The sequence below is a fragment of the Monomorium pharaonis genome, chromosome 9, assembly GCF_013373865.1.
Source record: "Monomorium pharaonis isolate MP-MQ-018 chromosome 9, ASM1337386v2, whole genome shotgun sequence".
In the NCBI taxonomy this organism is placed as follows: domain Eukaryota; kingdom Metazoa; phylum Arthropoda; class Insecta; order Hymenoptera; family Formicidae; genus Monomorium; species Monomorium pharaonis.
The window spans coordinates 19,675,392-19,693,709 of NC_050475.1; the positions used below are offsets into that span (position 1 = coordinate 19,675,392).

Genomic DNA, 18,318 nt, shown 5'->3' on the forward strand with positions numbered 1-18,318 from the left:
AACAAATGGAGCGCACGCCGGTCGCGGCTGAACCACGATACGACGGACCGCCAAGATGGCACGCAACGCGCAGTTCTCGCGCCGCCGGGCGGCAGGGCCGCCGCCTCGGACAGTGGTCTGCAGGTTTGCCGATTTTCCCCCAGATATGGATTATCGGCGGTTTTTTGAAAAAAAAGAGATTAGATATTTTTATGGGGAAAAATATATAAAGATTTGTAGCATTTTAGCTTTTTGAAAAAATCTCGCGTGACAACGAAATTCCAAAGGGAGGAAAATCCCTGACAACTTTGATCGAAAATTAGGGTACATTCCGTTTTATTTATTGTTATATGTATGTTTATAATATAAGTATTTTTGTATATATATATATATTTTTTATATGTATATATACAAAAAATTTAATTCGTACTGTTACTGCTTCATCAAATTTTTTAAATAACATACAAAACGTGTTTTTACTTAAGAATCAAGAATTTAAAAAAATAACTTAAATCATTACGAGAGAATTGTTTAAATTATTTTAGATACTCAAACAACAACCTATATATTTTTAGCAATTCCTTCAGATATGACACATTATAATCTTAAACAGGAACAAATAATGATCTTGCTTATCATGTAAGTCGAAAAGTACCGTTTAGACGTCCTTAAAGAATTTTAATACTGACAATATTTATTAACAAGTTAATTACACAGATAAAGAGAACACTGTTATTCGATAAGTTAATCGCCGTTTAAGATTATTATCAAAATTCAGTCCAGATCACCGCTTGAATTACGTTTACGTTGGAAGCAAAACGTGAAAGTCGAAGAAATATTTGGAATTTGGCGACGTTTTTCGATACTACTTACCCGAGCTTTTCTCAACAGAAAAAAATTTTTATAAAAGACCACAATGTAATACCCGCGAAGCGAGCCAAGCTGCCCCTATCCAGTTGCCTTTTCGAAAATCGCGGCGCTGCCGTCTTCCACTTTCGGTCTCGGCGATCATGTGATTGACGCTGCGCGCGCATCATACGTACGGAATAATAGGGGAAGGAGAGAGACTGCAAGAGAGTGCGCAATAATCTCACAAGCCGGCTGCAACCTCTTTGATTTTAAATTTTAATCACAGACTCGATGCGAACAAAATCAATATTTTTCTTAATGCCATGTATAGAAAAATGCATAATAAAGTTTTTTATTATTAAAGTTCTTGATTCCGTCGAAGATTTGCTAATCGACATCTTAGATTACGTATTACATCAAAAGTGAATAGGAAAAACACAAATTTTGAGGCATACGCTGTCAAAATTTTAAAAAATATCGGAATTATATCCTGAATCTTCATATATAATTTTCCCTCTCTTTCTTTTTCTCTCTCTGAATCTTGCGTTGATTTTTTCACAAATCTGGGATTTTATTAATGCATCATTTTATATTACTTTGAACTTTCTGTTAAATTGCATAAGTAATTTCGAATTCGAAGGTACACAACGTTTCGTATGTAACGCTCTACTAAAACTACTTCAGGGTTCGCAAACGGTCGAATAGCATAGTTCGCAAACGGTCGAATAGCATACCTTCTCGCCGAATATTTTATTATAAAACACAAGTATATCACAAAAATAAAAGAATAAAAAGAAAACTGTGTCTCTTACGACGATAAGACGTAAAGTGTTATACACGTAAAGGCAATCTCCGATTACATAATTGATATCACAACAGTAGATCATTTCGATCCTTCTCAAGCTCCTTTCTCAAGCGTAATTGTTCTCCTTCTCTTCGGTGAAGTCGCTGATACTGTGTCGCTTGATCTTGGAAATCTGCGCATAAATGTAAAACGTGTTGATCGAAATGACACTCGCACGAAAGACGTCACAGACGTACCAAGTTGAGCGGTTTCACTTTCGCGCTAATCCTATTAGTTTCCTTCAACGGACTCTGCTGTATCCTTCCAATATCCTTTTTTTCGCTTACAGGGGAGTATCGCTGGAGACCGATCGCGCTCCTGTTCAAGCGCCGCGGGGATCGTGAATGGTTATTCGTATTGCACGACGAATAATGCCTTGGCGGGGTCAGGAACTTCGGAATACCAAGCGCGTCCGTATGCTGACGCGTAGGTGTTGTGCACTTTTTCGGGGTTGGCAACTTAGACGTAGATCTAAAAACAAAAAAATCTAGTCGTTATCATACTATCGTAATGTTTCTTCTTCTTTTGCTTCAAGTTCAAGTTGCTTCTTTCGTTTCAAGTTGTTTAACTCAATCTCACCTTCTAGGACTGTCCTTTCGCTCGTCGCTGCTGCTCATGTTTACATACGTAGTCACCGGTGAGATATCGCAGGAAAGGTTACGTTTTTTATTTACGGACGCCGTCAACGGTGCGTTCTTGTTGTTTTGGCTGTCTGGCGTTGATGAGGCTATCGGTTTGGATTTTGCGGATTTTTTAGGCATATAGTAATTATTGTCTGTTGGAGTGCTGCTGACTATTTTGTTACCCAATGGAGTAATTTTATTGGATTTTGGTGGTGTTATAATTTGAGAAGACATTTTTCTTCCGATTGATGCTATAAGATAACACTTTGTTGTAAAAATTACCAAATTATGTTATCAGTTGATAAAACATTAAGTTTTATCTTAAAACTATCAATTATAAAAAATTGTTGATTCCAAATTATCAATTATTTTAACTATTTAATAATTAATTATTTAATATTAATATCTGAGGATGCTATTAATTAATTAATTAAGTTTTCTCGAATTTATTCAACAGATGTTAGGCTTACCTCTGTTCTTTTGCATGTTATCTACAGGATGTACCGCTCTTATAGGACCTTTTTTATTGATTATATCTGATCTTTTTTTCAGCTTATTTTTGACATCATTTAAACCAATGGATTTCTCCTTTCCGCATTCAGATTTTGCAACTTCCGCTGAAATATATTCCAATAATGTGATTCAATAATAATTCAATTATTTATATCTAATCAAATAAGTTAATAATGTGCAGCGCATACTTGTATATAATTTACTCTTTCTTGTGTTACATGCTTCTGGAATCACAGGTTTTTTATTTGATACATTGCTAGTAAAACCAGGATCGCTTGAAAAACGCTTTTGGCGGTTTTCCAGGTTGGATGAATCCCTACGTGTGCGTATTTGTGTACTCTTAGGCGATGACTCGATTGCAGATATACTTTTTCTAACTGTCTTCTCGAAAGATAGAAAATACAATACATAAGCAAATAATTAAAATTATGACAAAAAGTAATAAAGATATTACTCACTTTAGATTTTAACTCCAAGCTTCGTCTATGTGTTACTTTTGTCGAAAGTGCAGACGAATGCACGTTAGAATCAGATTTTCGAGCTCTTACAGGCGTAGTCTGCTGAATATTCTGCTTCCTAGTACAATCAGTCTCCATTTCACTTTCAGGATTATTTAATACGATATTCTGCTTCCTAGTACAATCAGTCTGCATTCCACTTTCAGGGTTATTTAATGCGATATTCAACACTTTTCCTATATTTTTAAGTAACTGTATCGTCGTGTCATCCTCAAATTGACCGCTCAATAATTTTTTAAGATTTACCAGCAATTCTACCGCTATCTTTTTATCCACCTGGCTATCTCTCTCTTTAACTTCATACTCTTTAGACTTGCTGTCTTCTGATAAATCAGATGAATCTGTAATATTCTTGCGAGTTTCGTCATTATTTTTACAGGCTGTAATTGATGATTTTTCGCTGATGTTTTGTGATGTATCTTCCAAGTCTTTATAATTTACGTCCGACAATGATTTTTCATTATTACAAATCATTTCTTGGGATATCTTATTTTTTTCTTCCTTCAAGCTTTTATCTGTACTTGATTTATCAAATTTTTCAATACTGTCCGAAGAGGTTTTCTGAAGACTTTGTGATTTGTTTGATGCATTAAGACAGGCTGCCAACAATTCCGTATTATTTTTATAATTAACATTCAAAATATCTTCCAGATTATCAAGTAATTTCTTAGCTTCAGGATTACTTTCGGGTTTAACTAACTTTCTCAGATCTAATAATAGCAAAGTTATGTCTTGTTTTACAACAGAAACACTAGTAAATGACAATTCCTTCAATGAGTTCTTTTCCGTGCTATCGATGCTTGCAGGAGATTGCTTTTTATCATTGCTTCTATCTCTTGAGTATTCTTCTGGCGACGAGGGTAAATGAATCAAATTATCTACAGCAGGTTCATCAAATGCCGGTAGTAATTCTGACATCCACAAAGTATTATTTGATATGAAATCATCATCTATACTAGCTGGGAAAGAAAAAGGACAGTGAAAAATGAATTATTAAAAAAACTTAAATTAACTTCGAGTATTATAAATATAGAAAATACTTACATCCAGAATTTAATTCCTCAAAAGTTTTCGCAAGCACCTTTGCCTCTTTCAGTATAGACTTATTGACTTTATTATTCTGTAATCAATTTTTTCTGTTTCAATATAAAATAGTTTAGAAATAAATTAATTTTGTAAAATCGTTTGTTTATACTTAAGTATTGAAATAACTAAAAGAATTTCAACATTCTTTTTAAATTAATTCTAAATCCTATATGCAATATACTATATTGAATCATATCTTACAGTGAACACAGAATCCGAAGAACAAGTGGAAGACGAACTTTTGTTGAAATTTATATTTAGTTCTGGAACGAATATATCGACATCTATCAATTTATTATCAGTAGTTTGATCATTACTTTCGTAGGAACTGGTGTCATTCTCAGTTACATTCAAGATGTTTTGCGTATCATTCATAGTGCCTTTCAACTTGTTAAACTTTTCCAACAGATCCGACAAGTCGTACCGCCTTGGCTGTATATCCGCCGAATTCTCGGTTATGCTCATTCTCTCTTGATTTTTCAAGGACGAACCGTCGCCCACGAAAGCACGGTTCATCGGATCGATCGACAGAACTGACGACAACGAGGCAGAAGTCAGTTTCGTTATGGACGAGACGTTCGACAAACTGGAGAATACAGACTGATCACTCTGTCTGCTCTCCAAGAAGCCTTTGTCTAAGAACGACACAGTGCTGGTGCCACTTGACGCCAACGAGGCTTTCCTTTGCCCATCTGTCACGGACTGCGATCTTCTGTACGGATATGGCAATCCTGTCGGCGACTTTCCAGCCCCCTGTGACAATGAACGCTGAATATTTAACTTAAGATAATTGTTACTTGAAAAAAAGATATCCTCTTTGAACAACGCATCTTTCTCCAATGGTGATGATAAAGATGGTGACAATCTGTCATTCTCCTTGGGAATTACTTCCAGCAGTGTGTCGTTCATCGCAGACTGATTTAAGATGGATAACTCAAGGGAGTCTGGACCGGATATTTTATGTTCCTGCTTGAAGACAGACGCATGATCTACTCCTTTGCTGTCACATGAGACACTTTCACTCTTTCTGTCTCTTCCGCTCTCGAACAAGACAAACCTGCTACAATCGAGCAACGACTCGTCGAGCATACCCGACGTCTTATTCATCGCTTTGAAATAGCCTTTCTTACGCGGAGTATAGTCGTCCGTGAAGTTTACAGACCGGGCGTTCCTACAGCCTTTGAACTTCAGGGCTCGTTGAAGCATTACCTCGAAGGGATCGCCCTTCTTGCTGACGTACTCGGCGGTCTCGTGCAACACTTGGTCGAACGGATTGTCGTTACCTTCTACCTGTCTTCCCATCGCCGATTCCGTCTCCGAGCCCGCTCCGCTGTCGCACTCGACATTCTTCGGCGCTGGGATCAGCGGCGACGGCATCACCAGTTCCATCGTTCTCTTCACGTTCGGGCTGCTCAAGTCTATCAAGTCGCACATGGCGATCTTAAATCCGTCTCACCCCGGCCGTTCGAGAGATCCACTACTATTTTAGTATTTTACGATTTCCCACGATTGCTAGAAGAAAAAAATAGGAAAAAAATAAGAGGAAAAATCGACGTACGCTAATCCACACCCGGCGGAACCTCGTGAATTGTTTTTGGCTCCGAATTGTTTGAGGCTAGGCTGATTACCTTGCTCGATTTCCTGGTCCGACGAATCCCGCGAACATTACAACTCGCGCGAAGGACGACGTTTTCAGTGACGTCTGTCCGATTTGTCTATCTATTTATTTATTTACGTGTGCGTACATCCACGCACCTACCAATCCTCACTACATCGGTTTACGGTTACTTTTAAATTACACGGAACCACCGAGCGCCATCTGTCCAGCTGCCGGAAGAGGCACAGGTGTCGGCGGGCCCAATCCTCTCGATTTAAAAGCGTTCGACGTTAATTCTTTTCAGCTGAACTTCTCGCACAGTTTAGCTAAACAAAGAGAATAGACCGATAACTGATAAAATTATATTTTTATATCTCTACGCGGTAATGCCAAAAATATTTGAAAATTCTAAAGACACGTGAATAAACTATACGTCAAATAGACTCATGATAATAATACATAAAAACATATACATAAAAATAACTAATTTTATGAATAGAATTCTATATATAAAATAAAAAATAAAATATAATTACATTCACAAATAGAATATAATTTTATCTTGAATCATGACGTGAAATACATATTACCTAAAAAATCGTAACATATTCTATAAATATCTTCCTTGATAAAAGAACATTTGGTTATGGATCTTTAGTACTTCAATAATTTTTATCACTTAATTATTATATTTAAAGCATGTTATATTCACATCCAACATAATTGTATACAATCAAATAAAAAACACTAAATAAAAAAAGGAATGCTTGATAAAGCTTTACTTCGTACACAGACATATTTTCATATTTTCCACACATATTCCTTTTTTTTATATAATTTATTTTATAAAAATTAAGTACACAAAATGGTGATATACATATACAGAAGTATATAAATAATCGTTATTTTTAGTAATCATATTATCCTCAGGCAAGATGCAAGGCACATACGTTCATTCATGTCGCTTCAAGTATTATCGTACTATGTACAAATATATATTTTCACTAGTTGCCCTATTGTCGACTCACAGATTGCGAATAGCAACATTTTCAAAAGCCAAACGTTTAAATATAATTTATTTAGAAAAATTTTATATTTATACACTTGTATTTACAGTTTTCGTCTTTTGCCGCGCCATAACGCAAATATCAATTATCAAAATATAATTTCATCACATATTTTTTTGTCTCCTCGCAATATATAAACATTTTGTATATAATTTCGATAACAAATCACCGTCAGAGATATCGTGACGTGTAGTATTGCGTTGGTCATGGATCAATAAATTGTTTCTCTTGTTGCAGCTAGGAAAACACATAAAAATAACAGGCATACACACCAGAATAATCGTTAACAATATATGACTCAACCATTACGTCTTCATTATTATTTTATAAAAAAGATATTACTATTAACTTTCTATCTCGTAAAGTGACACTACTTTCTCTTCAACACTGGCGAATAGTTAATGTAACTATACGTATCGTGTATCCTTACGTTATGCATTTTATAGATATACATAAGCTTTTATTACAAAATTCTTAAAAAGTAGTGATGAAAGTGATGTGTACAACGTGAAAGGGAGATAGAAAAATTACTAAAACAATGTTATATTCAGTGCTCACTAGTTACGACCGTTAAGTAGATATGTAACAGTTAAGTCAGTTATTTCGCAGGTACATTAATTAAATTTCACATCTACTTAACGAACAAGGGTCTTAATAACGTTCTTACGAAAAGAAGAGAAAAGATAAGGAATATGTCGGTAGGATGCAAACCAGGTCGTTTTTTAACTTTCTAATTATGCACTATAAAGTGGGACTATTTCGGCTGACTTCGATGAAATACTATCTTCGTACTGATAAGCGGAAGACGTGGAAAGAAATCTTTACAATACTCTAATCAATTATATTAAATATAAAAAACCATGTATCGTATTTGCTGGGAAATCTGCGACACCGCATATCTTTCTCCCGAGTAAGGTGCGCGAAATCAATCCCAATCTACAGTAGCGATACATTTGAGCATATCTACTTAAGACACCCTGTAAATGTCTTGCAACAGTCTCATCGTTGCGATAATAGCAAAATACGTTAAATACAGTCTATAAGTTAGGTTTTCTTATTAGAGATAACGTGTTGACAAGCTCTTACGTTTTTCTTTCCGCGAGACAATGTTCTCGCTTAATAAGATTCGTAGACTCAATTAACGGCGTGAACACCGTCCATCTTCGAGAGGATGCGAATTTCGGGTCTCTCGTGTTCTTACCGTCTATAAAACAGATATAGCTGCGATCATTCTCACAAACGTTGTTCGATAGGCAGCGGCCCTTGGCGCAGAGACGACGGCTCGCTATGTGACGTGACGTTCACGTCAGACCCGGCTGCGTCGCCGTTGTTATGGCCACTGTTGCTACCATTGTTGTTTTGGCCGTTTAGAAACGACGTCATTTCCATCGACGACTGTTGTCCGCTCTGGATTTAGAAACATGCGTGTTCGTTCGTTCGTTCGCTTCTTTTTTCAGATTCTAGAGCGTGTAAGTGGTAACGTGCGTGTGTCGCGTTCGGAAAAACAAAAGAAAAGCGGCTCCAGAGAGAGTGCAGAGAGCGAGTAGAATTAAAGAGCAGCGCGCGACCAATGCTAAAACTAGAAAAGACTAGTCTCCTTAATATATCGGGCAATTTAATGGTCGGATTTACACTGTTAGACGAGAGCGGAAGCCGATGTCTCGAGTAAACGTGAGAGATCGCCCAATAGCAAACCTACTGAAATATCTCGCTCGTGATTGCGAAGCTAAAATTTATAGCTTTGATCGTTAAAGAATTTTATATATGCGACTAACATGTTCCATGCTCGTCTAGAATCGTACTGATTCCCGGAAGAAAAGTAAATGACTGATCGAAGGTGAGCAAGTATGTTTTGAAGAAATCAAAAACACACAAAATTTTATACAACGAGTTTGAGATCGAAAGTTGATGCCTTCTCATTATCGTCGTCGGATAGATGCCGAATGATCGAAAATTCAGTTCCGTTACTTTCTTCCGGTGGAATAAAAGTGCAGATGTTGTTACTTACAAATACTGACCTTAGGCTGCCTTATATCCTCGGACGTGTCGAGGCCGGCAAGCGGATTGGACGTAATGTTAATCTTGGAGTCTGTGACTCCACCATTCATTATTCGTCCATTTGTTATTGGTTTACCTGCTCGATAAGAAAACAAAATGTTATCTATATTCAAAAATAAGAAATAAAATTTTGTCAATTTGTCAAAGATTATATACCTTCACTTTGCGATTCCTGACTCTGCTTATACTTCACTCTTTTGTACAAAAATCTTGCTGCGAAGGCGAGAGCGATCAGGATGCACGAAGTTCCAAATACTCCACCAATTATGACATGTATACTGACATTCTTGTTATTCTCGTTAGGCCTTAATTTATTTTCCGCCACCACTTGCTGAACTGGATTCTGGACGATGAGCTTTTTAGTTTTCTGTCGCAATATTTGAGAAAATTCTGACGCTGCATCCACGGAGAAGCTCTGGACTTTGAATTCGTACGTAGTGTCGGGTAGTAAATGGAAAATGGTCATGTTGCAGGCATTCTTTCCCTCGACGGTGGTCTTCAGATAATCACCAGCTGAAGTGGAAGCTCGATGATATATGTAAAATCCGTCTATCTCCGCTGACTTGTCAGGATTCTGCCACACCAACAACACCTGGTCCGGTCCTAGTGCCTCGGTGTTAGTCAACAAGGGTATCGGCATTTTATTGATGTCGATATCGGAATCCCTATTAAGGTGAAAACGTACAGAATTCGGACTCAGTTTATTATCGTTGTTCGAGTACACCGCGGCGATCCTGAATCGATAGGTATGATCGGGTTGCAAGTCAGTCACTTCGAAGGATCGCACGTGGCTCGGTATCTCGGAGTTGGCGGTCATCCACTTTGCCTGTTTACCGTTCATCTTCAGACTGATCTCACGGTACTGAACTTTGAAAAATTGTATCGGCAAACCCTTGTTCTCTGGCACTGACCATCGCACCATGACAGAGACATCGGACAGTCTTGTGACGTTAGGTTGATCCGGAGGTACTAAAACCGCTGCTAAAAGAAAAACGATGAATTTAATAAAGAGAATTAACCTTCTCTCTCTCTCTCTCTCTCTCTCTCTCTGTTTCTCTCTCTCTCTCTCTCTCTCTCTCTCTCTCTCTCTCTCTTATTAAAGTATAAAAAACAGAATGGAATGTAAATTTTAACTATTAGTTTAAAAAATATATAAATATAATAAATTAAGAAAATAACTACTCTTTGCAGTTATAACGATACTTTGAATTATGTAAATTTATGCAATCTTTCATAATTCTCTTTGCTTGTGCATTAAAAATTATTAGAGCTTGGAGCGATAAAACTGTCCATCAAAGCACTATTGAATCTATGGTGGGCCATAAGTGGAGGGAAGAAGGCATTATTCGAAAGAAAAATGACAAAAACAACTTGCTTGCTCACACTGCTTTCGCCTTCGGAGGCTCGCGAGCTCTGGCCGGAGGCTCCGCCCCCTAGACTCCCACGCAAAAAAGTTTAATCTTTTTGTTTTATATTTAATATATCAATGAATGCTATCAATCTAATACAGAAATTGGATTCGAAATTATATTCGCAATTGAAAAAAATTAAATATAAAAATAACATGGAATTAAAATATATTATAATTTTCCAATTTTTAATTTTTCTCTGTATACTCAACTGAAATTCTTAAAGTGATAGTCTAAAAAAATATAAATTAATCAACCTATAACTATAACCCACAACATTAACAAAATTAATCGTGAAAATGTCTTTTTAGTTTTAATTTTATTTGTTTTTAATCTGTTTAAACAAAAATTATAAAGTTCTGAAATTTTTTTATAAAAGAAAAGTCATGCTAAAGAAATATATCGGCGATATCTCAACCAAACGTTTGATAAAATGATAAGAAAAACGTACGAAACGACGATAACACAAGCAAATAACTTACCTGCACCGCCCTTCTTCTTTCCTTCTTTATTCCTGCGTCTACCGCCACCTCTGGTATGCTTGTTATGTCTGGACACGGTCCCGTAGTCTGGCTTCGATTCGGCCTTGCTACCGATAACGTGCTCCTTCGGTTTCACCTGCAACAGGTTGTATGCCGAATGCGATCCATACTGATTGCTGGCGACGCACTGAACGATCCCGGCGTGCTTCTTTTCGACTTCGGATATGATGAGCGTGGAGTCCCTCATTTCTACCGTCTTGCTGGGCATCAAGGGTTCCCCATTGATAAGCCATTCCATTTTCGGTGCCGGTTCGCCCGTTACATCGCACGAGAGCTGCAATTTCCCGCCCTCCAGAGTCTTACACGGTCTCGGCGGTTTTGTGACCCTCGGTGGTTCTACCACTTTCAAGATGATCACCGACTTGATCTGTCCGGCCTCGTTATTCCACGCGCAATCGTATTCTCCGCGATCAGATGGTTGCACGTGAACCAATGTCAAACCGTTGGGTGATTTCACGGATTTTAACGGTAGAGAACCACCCAAGCGACTCCAGGTGACCTGCGGCACGGGATAACCGGCGCCGAAACATTCCAATGTGACATTTTTGCCGCGCGGCACCGTATACTGCGTTTGCGGTTGCTTGGTGAGATACGGCGGTTGGAAGGTAAAGTTCGCGTACACGTTTAAAATGGTCTTATGATTGCTCGTAAGCACCACCAACGTTATGTAATTCGTAACGCTACAGTGATATGATCCACTGTCTGTCAATTTGACATTGTTGAGGACCATGGTGGTTTTGCCGTTCGCCAGCTCCGTGTCCTTGATGAGCACGTTATTTTTATAAAACTGTACTATGCCCTCCGGTTCGGAATACGGTACGGGACACGTAATAGGTACGGTGTTACCCTCTTCCACTTCGATAAAGACATCGCTTTTGTCAGAGAATTTGTCTATCGTCGCAAGCGATAATCTTGCTGGATCCGACGCTATCCCGCTGGTGCCTGCCAGAAGATTAAAAAAAATCCTTATAAATCTCTAGAACCAAGGCTATACTCTATTATAAATAATCCTTATCTTGTATGATTTTCAAATGAAATAGAGAATGGATTAGTGATTGAACGAAGTGTGTAAAATATCAATTTTCGCGATGACTCACCGAAATACGCGACGCAACGGTAGTCTCCGGCTTTCGTCTCGTTGTCGACAGTGACGATGTGCCGTGACATTTTGATGGGTTGCTCGACGTTGTTGTTGGACGGTTTGGACGGTTGCTTGTTGGAAGGTTCGGGCAGCGCTATCCATTTGCTCGAGTCCAGGGGTCTGTGATACCAAACGAAATTCTCCGCGGGGATGTTGAGCATGCACTCAAAGCTCATCTCATCACTCAGAGGCGCGGCGAAAGGCTGCGGGTGTCGGACGAAGGACATATTCAACTCCTCCGTTTGCTTCTTCTCCTCCTCTGTTATCCGAATATCGAAAGCGACATTATTATTATTATTATTATTATTATTATTATTATCCGACGTTCTCTCGCAATGTTTCAAAGTAATATTTACGTAATATCATTCTAAGAAACTTACCGCATGTATACGCGATCGGACTGTAGAGCAGGATGACGACGATGCCACATAAAGAGGAGATAGATGTCATCTTGACACATTCTGCAAGCACGAAAGAAGACGATGCCATTATTATTACGTTAGCCAGACATTTGCTCGCTGGTTGTTTTTCCGGTCCTTCGTACGCGGGAAGGCAAATATGTGGCTCTCTCGCGGAGTGTCTCGGCGAAGAGCCTACTAAAATTAATACCGAGCGAGCATACCGTTTAAGTTTAGAACGCCGAGAGTTCACGAGAGAAATAGAACGCATTTGTCATCCTAAATTAAAGACACGAAATGACAATGGTCTATCTCGCGGTAATTGCAGGTTTTACACGCGTTTGTCGTTGTGAAAATTAGAAAAGTGGATAAGAATAATTATCTATGTCGCAATCTTTACAATTTCATACTAAAAAAAAAAAAAAAAATTACATTTTGGCAAAGTAAAGGAAAAGAAGGGAAGAAAGGAAGGCAAGTATAGTGGCTGGAAGACGCGGGCAAGAGAATGATCCTACAATGACGAGTGGTAACGAGCGTTAAAGTGTAACGGGTCTTTTTGTTTCTTTCGCGTGTAATGATAAACGAGAAAAGGGGAGGTGGATGACGCGTGGCTGTCTAGAAAATATCCATATACGGCGTCGCGAGCTGCCGCCGTTCATTGCGCGAACCGTTTTACACCCACGTGCATCGCTCGCGCGCGAGGCCATCGGAGAGCCATATAATCGCGCGCACAGCATGCCCGGCGATGGCGAGGAGCGACGGTAATAATTCTTTTTCGTCGAGTCGAGCCTATAGCGCCGCCGCCACGGCCCGCGCGTAGGTATATCCATTCACATCACGGATCGCGGAGACGTCGTCGTACTACGTTACGGCACCCACACGGCGAAGCAGCACGCCTCTCCAAGATTGCATTGATCTATCGCGTCAACGTTTTCCCGACGGCGGAAAAGCTCGGCGAATGAGAAACGCGCGTCTTAATCCCTCGCTGGCGTTGGACGTTTGACGGACATAAAAAGATTTTTTTAGATTTAATAAAATTTATTAAAAATGAAGAAAATATACCTTAGAACAAAGCTAACAAAACAAACTGTTTATTTGAAAAAAAAAGAGGGGGATTATTTTATTATTTATTGATAATACTCTTTGATTCAATAACAATAATGTATTATTATTATTATTAATCAGAATTCAATAAGAAATTAATCAGAATCAGTTTGCTCAAATTTTATTTAAAAATTCTAGATTTTCCAGAACTTTCCAGATAGTAAATACCTTGTCATTCGATGATTAATTGAATTGAATGTTGTTTAATAGAATTTCTTCATTGACTCTAGTGCAACAAACGATTAATATGTTAATGTGCCATCGCCATTAATTTAATTCAATAAAAAAACTTCAGAATACTAATTTTTACTAATATTACACCACGTAAATAGCTATACGTGAAAAATTGGTGCTAATTAAGAAGAGATTCCAATAATTAACATATTAATCACATTTAGGAATTCCTTTTAGGCGCGATCTGTAGCTAAAAGTATGATAATCGGAGAGCTTTCAATATTCATAACTTTCCAGTGCCACGTGACGTAATTTCATGAAAATTTCCAAAATTGTACATTGCGCCTTCTGCCTGTGGGTATACTTTAATACACGTAGGAAGCGAAATGGGCACTCGAGATACATAAAGTAAACGAATGCGAGAGAAGGGAATAAAGCGGAATAACGAGAGTTTTAAACGAGCGTTTTAAGCGAGCGTACCTCAATCTTAAATTTATCATTCGAATGAGTAAACCTGAGAAAGAGAGAGAGAGAGAGAGAGAGAGAGAGAGAGAGAAAGAGAGAGAAGCAAGGAAAAAAAAGAGGTAACGAGAAGAAGGAAGAGGGAGACAATTTTGAGTGTGTGCAAGTGGATTATCGGCGCGACCGCGGCAGCCTTCGCCGTGTGTTTTATGTATTATGAGGCACGACTCTTAACTTCTGGTTAAATGGTAGCATAAATGGCGGTGGTATGTAACAGGTGAGAAGGGCCGCAAAGAGGCTGGTTTCCGATGTTACCTCTCGTAAAAATAAAGAAGCCGAATTCCAAAGCAGTGGTTGTCCCCTCCCGGACGCGGCGAGAACGGCGGCGCGGCGGCGCGTGCACGCACAATCTGCGGCGCCGTAATTGCACCTAATCCGTCCGATGCGCGCCTTCGTATTAACGACTTAATCGCCGCGTTGCGTTTACACAGCCGGACCGGACGTCGTCGTTACGCGTTGAAAAAGTCTACGAAATTTAACAGGGAAGAGGAAATATTGCGTAGCACGTTACCAACGATTATCGAGTGCAAATTAATTGCCCGAAAACAATGTTACATTTCTTATAAACGTGTCAATATTGCATTTTCACAAATGTGCTTTAATATTTACACATTGAAATACTTTGAAGCAAATTCGGATTTTCGTTACTGTCGTTTAATACATTTCCGGAGAGTCACATTTGTATTTTATTCAAATAATTTCTGACCCAAGCAGAAAATCGCTGCCGAATTTCTTGTATCACTTTCAAATGTAATAGCAAGTAATTTTTTCTTATTATTTCGAAAGTTGGCGTACTACATCCATAAAACTCAGCATATAATATAATTGTACAATCGTGAATATATCTGCATTTTTTCAGTCTTTTTTTAGAACTTAAAAAAAACACTTTGAAAAAACACAACCGTCTACGAGTGGCTCAGGTAGTCCAACTAAACAACAGCAGCGAAAAACAGAGTAGCCTGCGCGGGAATATCCAATGCAATATAATTTATGTAAGAAGCACAGATGAGAAGAGAGAGAAAGAGATGACCGAGGTCCATCTCAATCCTACAAGAATCTCCGAAAATCCGACACTCCGAGAATTTTTTTCGGACTGAAAATCCTCCGACCGACGACGTGAGGACCACGACTCCTTCCTGTTCTACGCGGAATGCGCGGCCATGCCATAAACGACTATTCGTGTCATTAGTATTCCAGCGGAGGACTATCTGTCTCTCTCTCTCTTTCTCTTCTTCGTGGTGCGTTTATGGGATCGTAGAGATCGCGATCGCTACGGCACGGACGGCAAGGACGGATGGTTCTCCGTCCGTTGTTGGCAGAAGGGAAACATTCTGAAAGTGAGAAAGGGAATTTGAAAGCAAGTAAGGAAAATTTACCAGTCTAAGGTATTGAAAATTATACTCACAAGATTCCCGACAGAGGATTGAGAGACGGACAGGTCGTAAATCTGTTTTTTTGCCTTTCGTAGCTGAACTCGTAGTGTGCAAGTTTTCAACTGGTCTCACTCAAAGTGAAATAATTATATGTTTGAAATTCAGCGAGAACGAGGAGAGAAGTTTTCAGCGCAGCCCAGTTGCAGGAAAATATAATAGAAAATAAACCTCACATATCTCGCGGCAATCCGTCGTAGTCATCGTCACGATTCTTTCTTCGGATTTAATACTCCGATTGGGAAGTGTCGGTCTAACATTTTTATCCGAGAACGAGTTCGCGATAAGACTGAAGGCGAATTTTGAATTTCGTCCGTCGCTTCCCCCCCCTCCCCCCAATTGTCTCACGGTCGGTGCGGCTAATGGGGGAATCGAGGGGAGACGACGGGTCTCGTCGAACAGGTGAGATTAAAACGGGAGGGAAAAAAAGGAAGAGAGCGTCCGGAGGGATTTCGGAGCGGATGATAACGAATGTGAGAGGTCCCCCTTTCAGTTACTCCCGCGTTGATATCTTGATCCTCCCCCTTTCGGCCCTCCGACGACTCCCGAGTACACTTGTTTCGTCGGACCTCCTTTACACACTTCCTATCCGCGTTTCCTCCGCACCTGTTTTTCTCTCTTCTTTTTTTCTCTCCCTCTTTCCCCTTCTTTGCTCAATCTCACTCTCTCACTCTCACTCTCTCTCTCTCTCTCTCTCTTTCTCGCCCGGAGTCAAGCTCGAGAAGAGGGTACAAAGGCGAACTGTTAAGTAAGATGGATCTACCGCGAGGGCCGATTTCTCTTCACGAATTGACTGTAATAAATCTCGCAATTAAATCGTCCGTTCTCCGAAGGAGGCGCGGAGAGGACAGTCTCTACAAGAAGATCTAGAGGGGGGGAACTAGACAATAGGATGGAGTTAATCGACGCGGAAGAAAGCGCTCCAGGCCCACGTCCGGGCCCCAGCCATGTACCTCTTCCTCACCCCCTCCCCCAACCCGTAGTCGCACGCCTCGTCTCTCGCACGCGGAAAATGCAAATAGAACGAGCCTCCCTCCTCGCCTCTCCCTTCACGCCGTGTAACTGCACTCTAAATACAGAGAGAGGGTAACGCAACGCCGACGGGAAGATCCGGATCTGGTGTCTGCCCGATCTACGATCTCTCTCTCCCGTGGAAGCGGAAATCCCCTCGAGCGTGGGGATCCGGTGCGCGCGCGTCGGCTGCCGCTTCCTCTCCGACGCGGAGCGTCGCGGAGGACCGGGTTCGTGATCGCACGATCGATCTATCCGTACCGGGACCGTCGAGATCCCGTCCGTTCGGAGAAAAAGAGGGAAAAGAAAGAGGGAGGAAGAGAGAGAGAGAGAGAGAGAGAGAGAGAGAGAGAAAGAGAGAGAGAGAAACAAATAAAGAAAAAAAGAAGCTGCTTACCCTTTTTCTCGATCCGGCCGCGCCGACCGAAGCCGACGCCGAAAGAGAGATGTCCTCCTCCTCTCGCCCCGCGGGCCGCTCGCCGATCACTATACCGCGGGATGAGAGGTAATTTCGGGAGACGGGACGGGACGCGCTGCGCAGGAAAATTCCGCCGCGCGGTGGTCCCCGCGTGCGTGCGCGCGCGCGTGTGTGTGTACCCCTTTGTGGAGAGTAGCTCCTTCTTCACGGGGGAGCGCTTCCCCGCCGCACCACCTCGCCGACGATCCCGACCGTTTCCCCTTGATTTATCTCATGATTCGCCCCGCGCGCGCTTACGCGTCAACTCACTCGAGTCACAACGAAGGAGCGGCGGCGGCGGCGGACGCGCGTACGGGCACGCGTCGGAGAAACGGACGGGGACCGAACGGGACGCGCTTGACGACGAGACCGCTGTACTGCTCAGCCGTTGCCGCCGCTAGCTGCTGCTGCTGACCGCTGCCGCTTGGCGTTCACCGGCGGCGACACTGGAATGCAGACCGACAGGTTTTGAACCACGGCGGCGGCGGCGGCTGCGGCGGCGGCGACGACGACTCGTGGTGTGGAGGGATGCCGTCGCGATGATGGTGGTGGTGGTGGTGGTGGTGGTGGTGATAGTGGTGGTAATGATGGCCCCACAGCCACACCACGGCGATGTGCAGACTCCGTTCGTTCCTTGCAACTGCACCGCGAGTGCATACCTTCTGCACTCTTCCGATGGCCGATTATCAGAGAGACGCGCGAAGGAGTTTCGGTTTGCGAGTTCCGTGGAGTCGCGCGCGAGGATTCCGCTGCATTCCGCTACACCTTCTGCACCCCCCTGATCCGAGAGCGAGATAGAATGGAGGCGAGAGGCTTCGAAAGGAGAGAGGAACGCTCAAAGACTGGCGTCTTTCGTCTCGCTTAGGTTGGTATCTGTCGCGTCACGTGACACGGCGCGCGCGCGCGCTTGATTCGGTAGCCGTGGACTGATAAGCGTTTCGTTGTAAAAATGTGAAAATATTTAGAATAAGAGATCGTTATGCGAAGATCACGCGA

At 41.0% G+C, this 18,318-nt stretch overlaps 2 protein-coding genes across 10 annotated transcripts; both read right to left on the reverse strand.

The window, feature by feature from the left end:
* Positions 1-1,101: 1,101 nt before the first annotated feature.
* LOC105838594 lies at positions 1,102-6,674 on the reverse strand. 2 transcript variants are annotated; one of them, XM_012684275.3, is made up of 9 exons: positions 6,041-6,674; positions 4,614-5,924; positions 4,371-4,446; positions 3,267-4,285; positions 2,997-3,189; positions 2,766-2,912; positions 2,252-2,546; positions 1,870-2,143; positions 1,155-1,805 (listed from the first exon to the last, which is right to left on the reverse strand). In XM_012684275.3, exons 2-9 carry the CDS (start codon positions 5,844-5,846, stop codon positions 1,740-1,742), a joined length of 3,303 nt encoding a protein of 1,100 aa, XP_012539729.1. In that variant the 5' UTR covers positions 5,847-5,924; positions 6,041-6,674; the 3' UTR covers positions 1,155-1,739. The 2 variants fall into 2 exon arrangements, with proteins under 2 accessions (XP_036148120.1, XP_012539729.1); XM_036292227.1 differs by lacking the exon at positions 6,041-6,674 and having other exon boundaries at positions 1,102-1,805; positions 4,614-6,034.
* Positions 6,675-7,067: 393 nt separating this feature from the next.
* Positions 7,068-17,995, reverse strand: LOC105838586 (interference hedgehog). Of its 8 annotated transcripts, none has more exons than XM_012684264.3 (7): positions 17,263-17,995; positions 12,607-12,687; positions 12,183-12,485; positions 11,026-12,027; positions 9,291-10,115; positions 9,095-9,210; positions 7,068-8,483 (listed from the first exon to the last, which is right to left on the reverse strand). In XM_012684264.3, exons 2-7 carry the CDS (start codon positions 12,674-12,676, stop codon positions 8,310-8,312), a joined length of 2,490 nt encoding a protein of 829 aa, XP_012539718.1. In that variant the 5' UTR covers positions 12,677-12,687; positions 17,263-17,995; the 3' UTR covers positions 7,068-8,309. The 8 variants fall into 8 exon arrangements, with proteins under 8 accessions (XP_012539718.1, XP_028049274.1, XP_036148121.1 ...); XM_028193473.2 differs by lacking the exon at positions 17,263-17,995 and adding an exon at positions 15,830-17,215; XM_036292228.1 differs by lacking the exon at positions 17,263-17,995 and adding an exon at positions 14,680-15,809.
* Between the last annotated feature and the right edge of the window lie 323 nt (positions 17,996-18,318).

Excerpts from the sequence above, each read along its gene's own strand:
- LOC105838594 (XM_036292227.1), bottom strand. The coding sequence starts at position 5,846 with ATGTGCGACTTGATAGACTTGAGCAGCCCGAACGTGAAGAGAACGATG. Across the intron at positions 4,447-4,613 it reads CTTCGGATTCTGTGTTCACT|AATAATAAAGTCAATAAGTC; the intron begins GTAAGATATGAT and ends AATTGATTACAG. Across the intron at positions 2,913-2,996 it reads AAAGAGTAAATTATATACAA|CGGAAGTTGCAAAATCTGAA; the intron begins GTATGCGCTGCA and ends AATATATTTCAG.
- LOC105838586 (XM_028193468.2), bottom strand. The coding sequence starts at position 12,895 with ATGCGTTCTATTTCTCTCGTGAACTCTCGGCGTTCTAAACTTAAACGG. Across the intron at positions 10,116-11,025 it reads AAAGAAGAAGGGCGGTGCAG|CAGCGGTTTTAGTACCTCCG; the intron begins GTAAGTTATTTG and ends TTTTTCTTTTAG. Across the intron at positions 9,211-9,290 it reads TCAGGAATCGCAAAGTGAAG|GTAAACCAATAACAAATGGA; the intron begins GTATATAATCTT and ends CTTATCGAGCAG.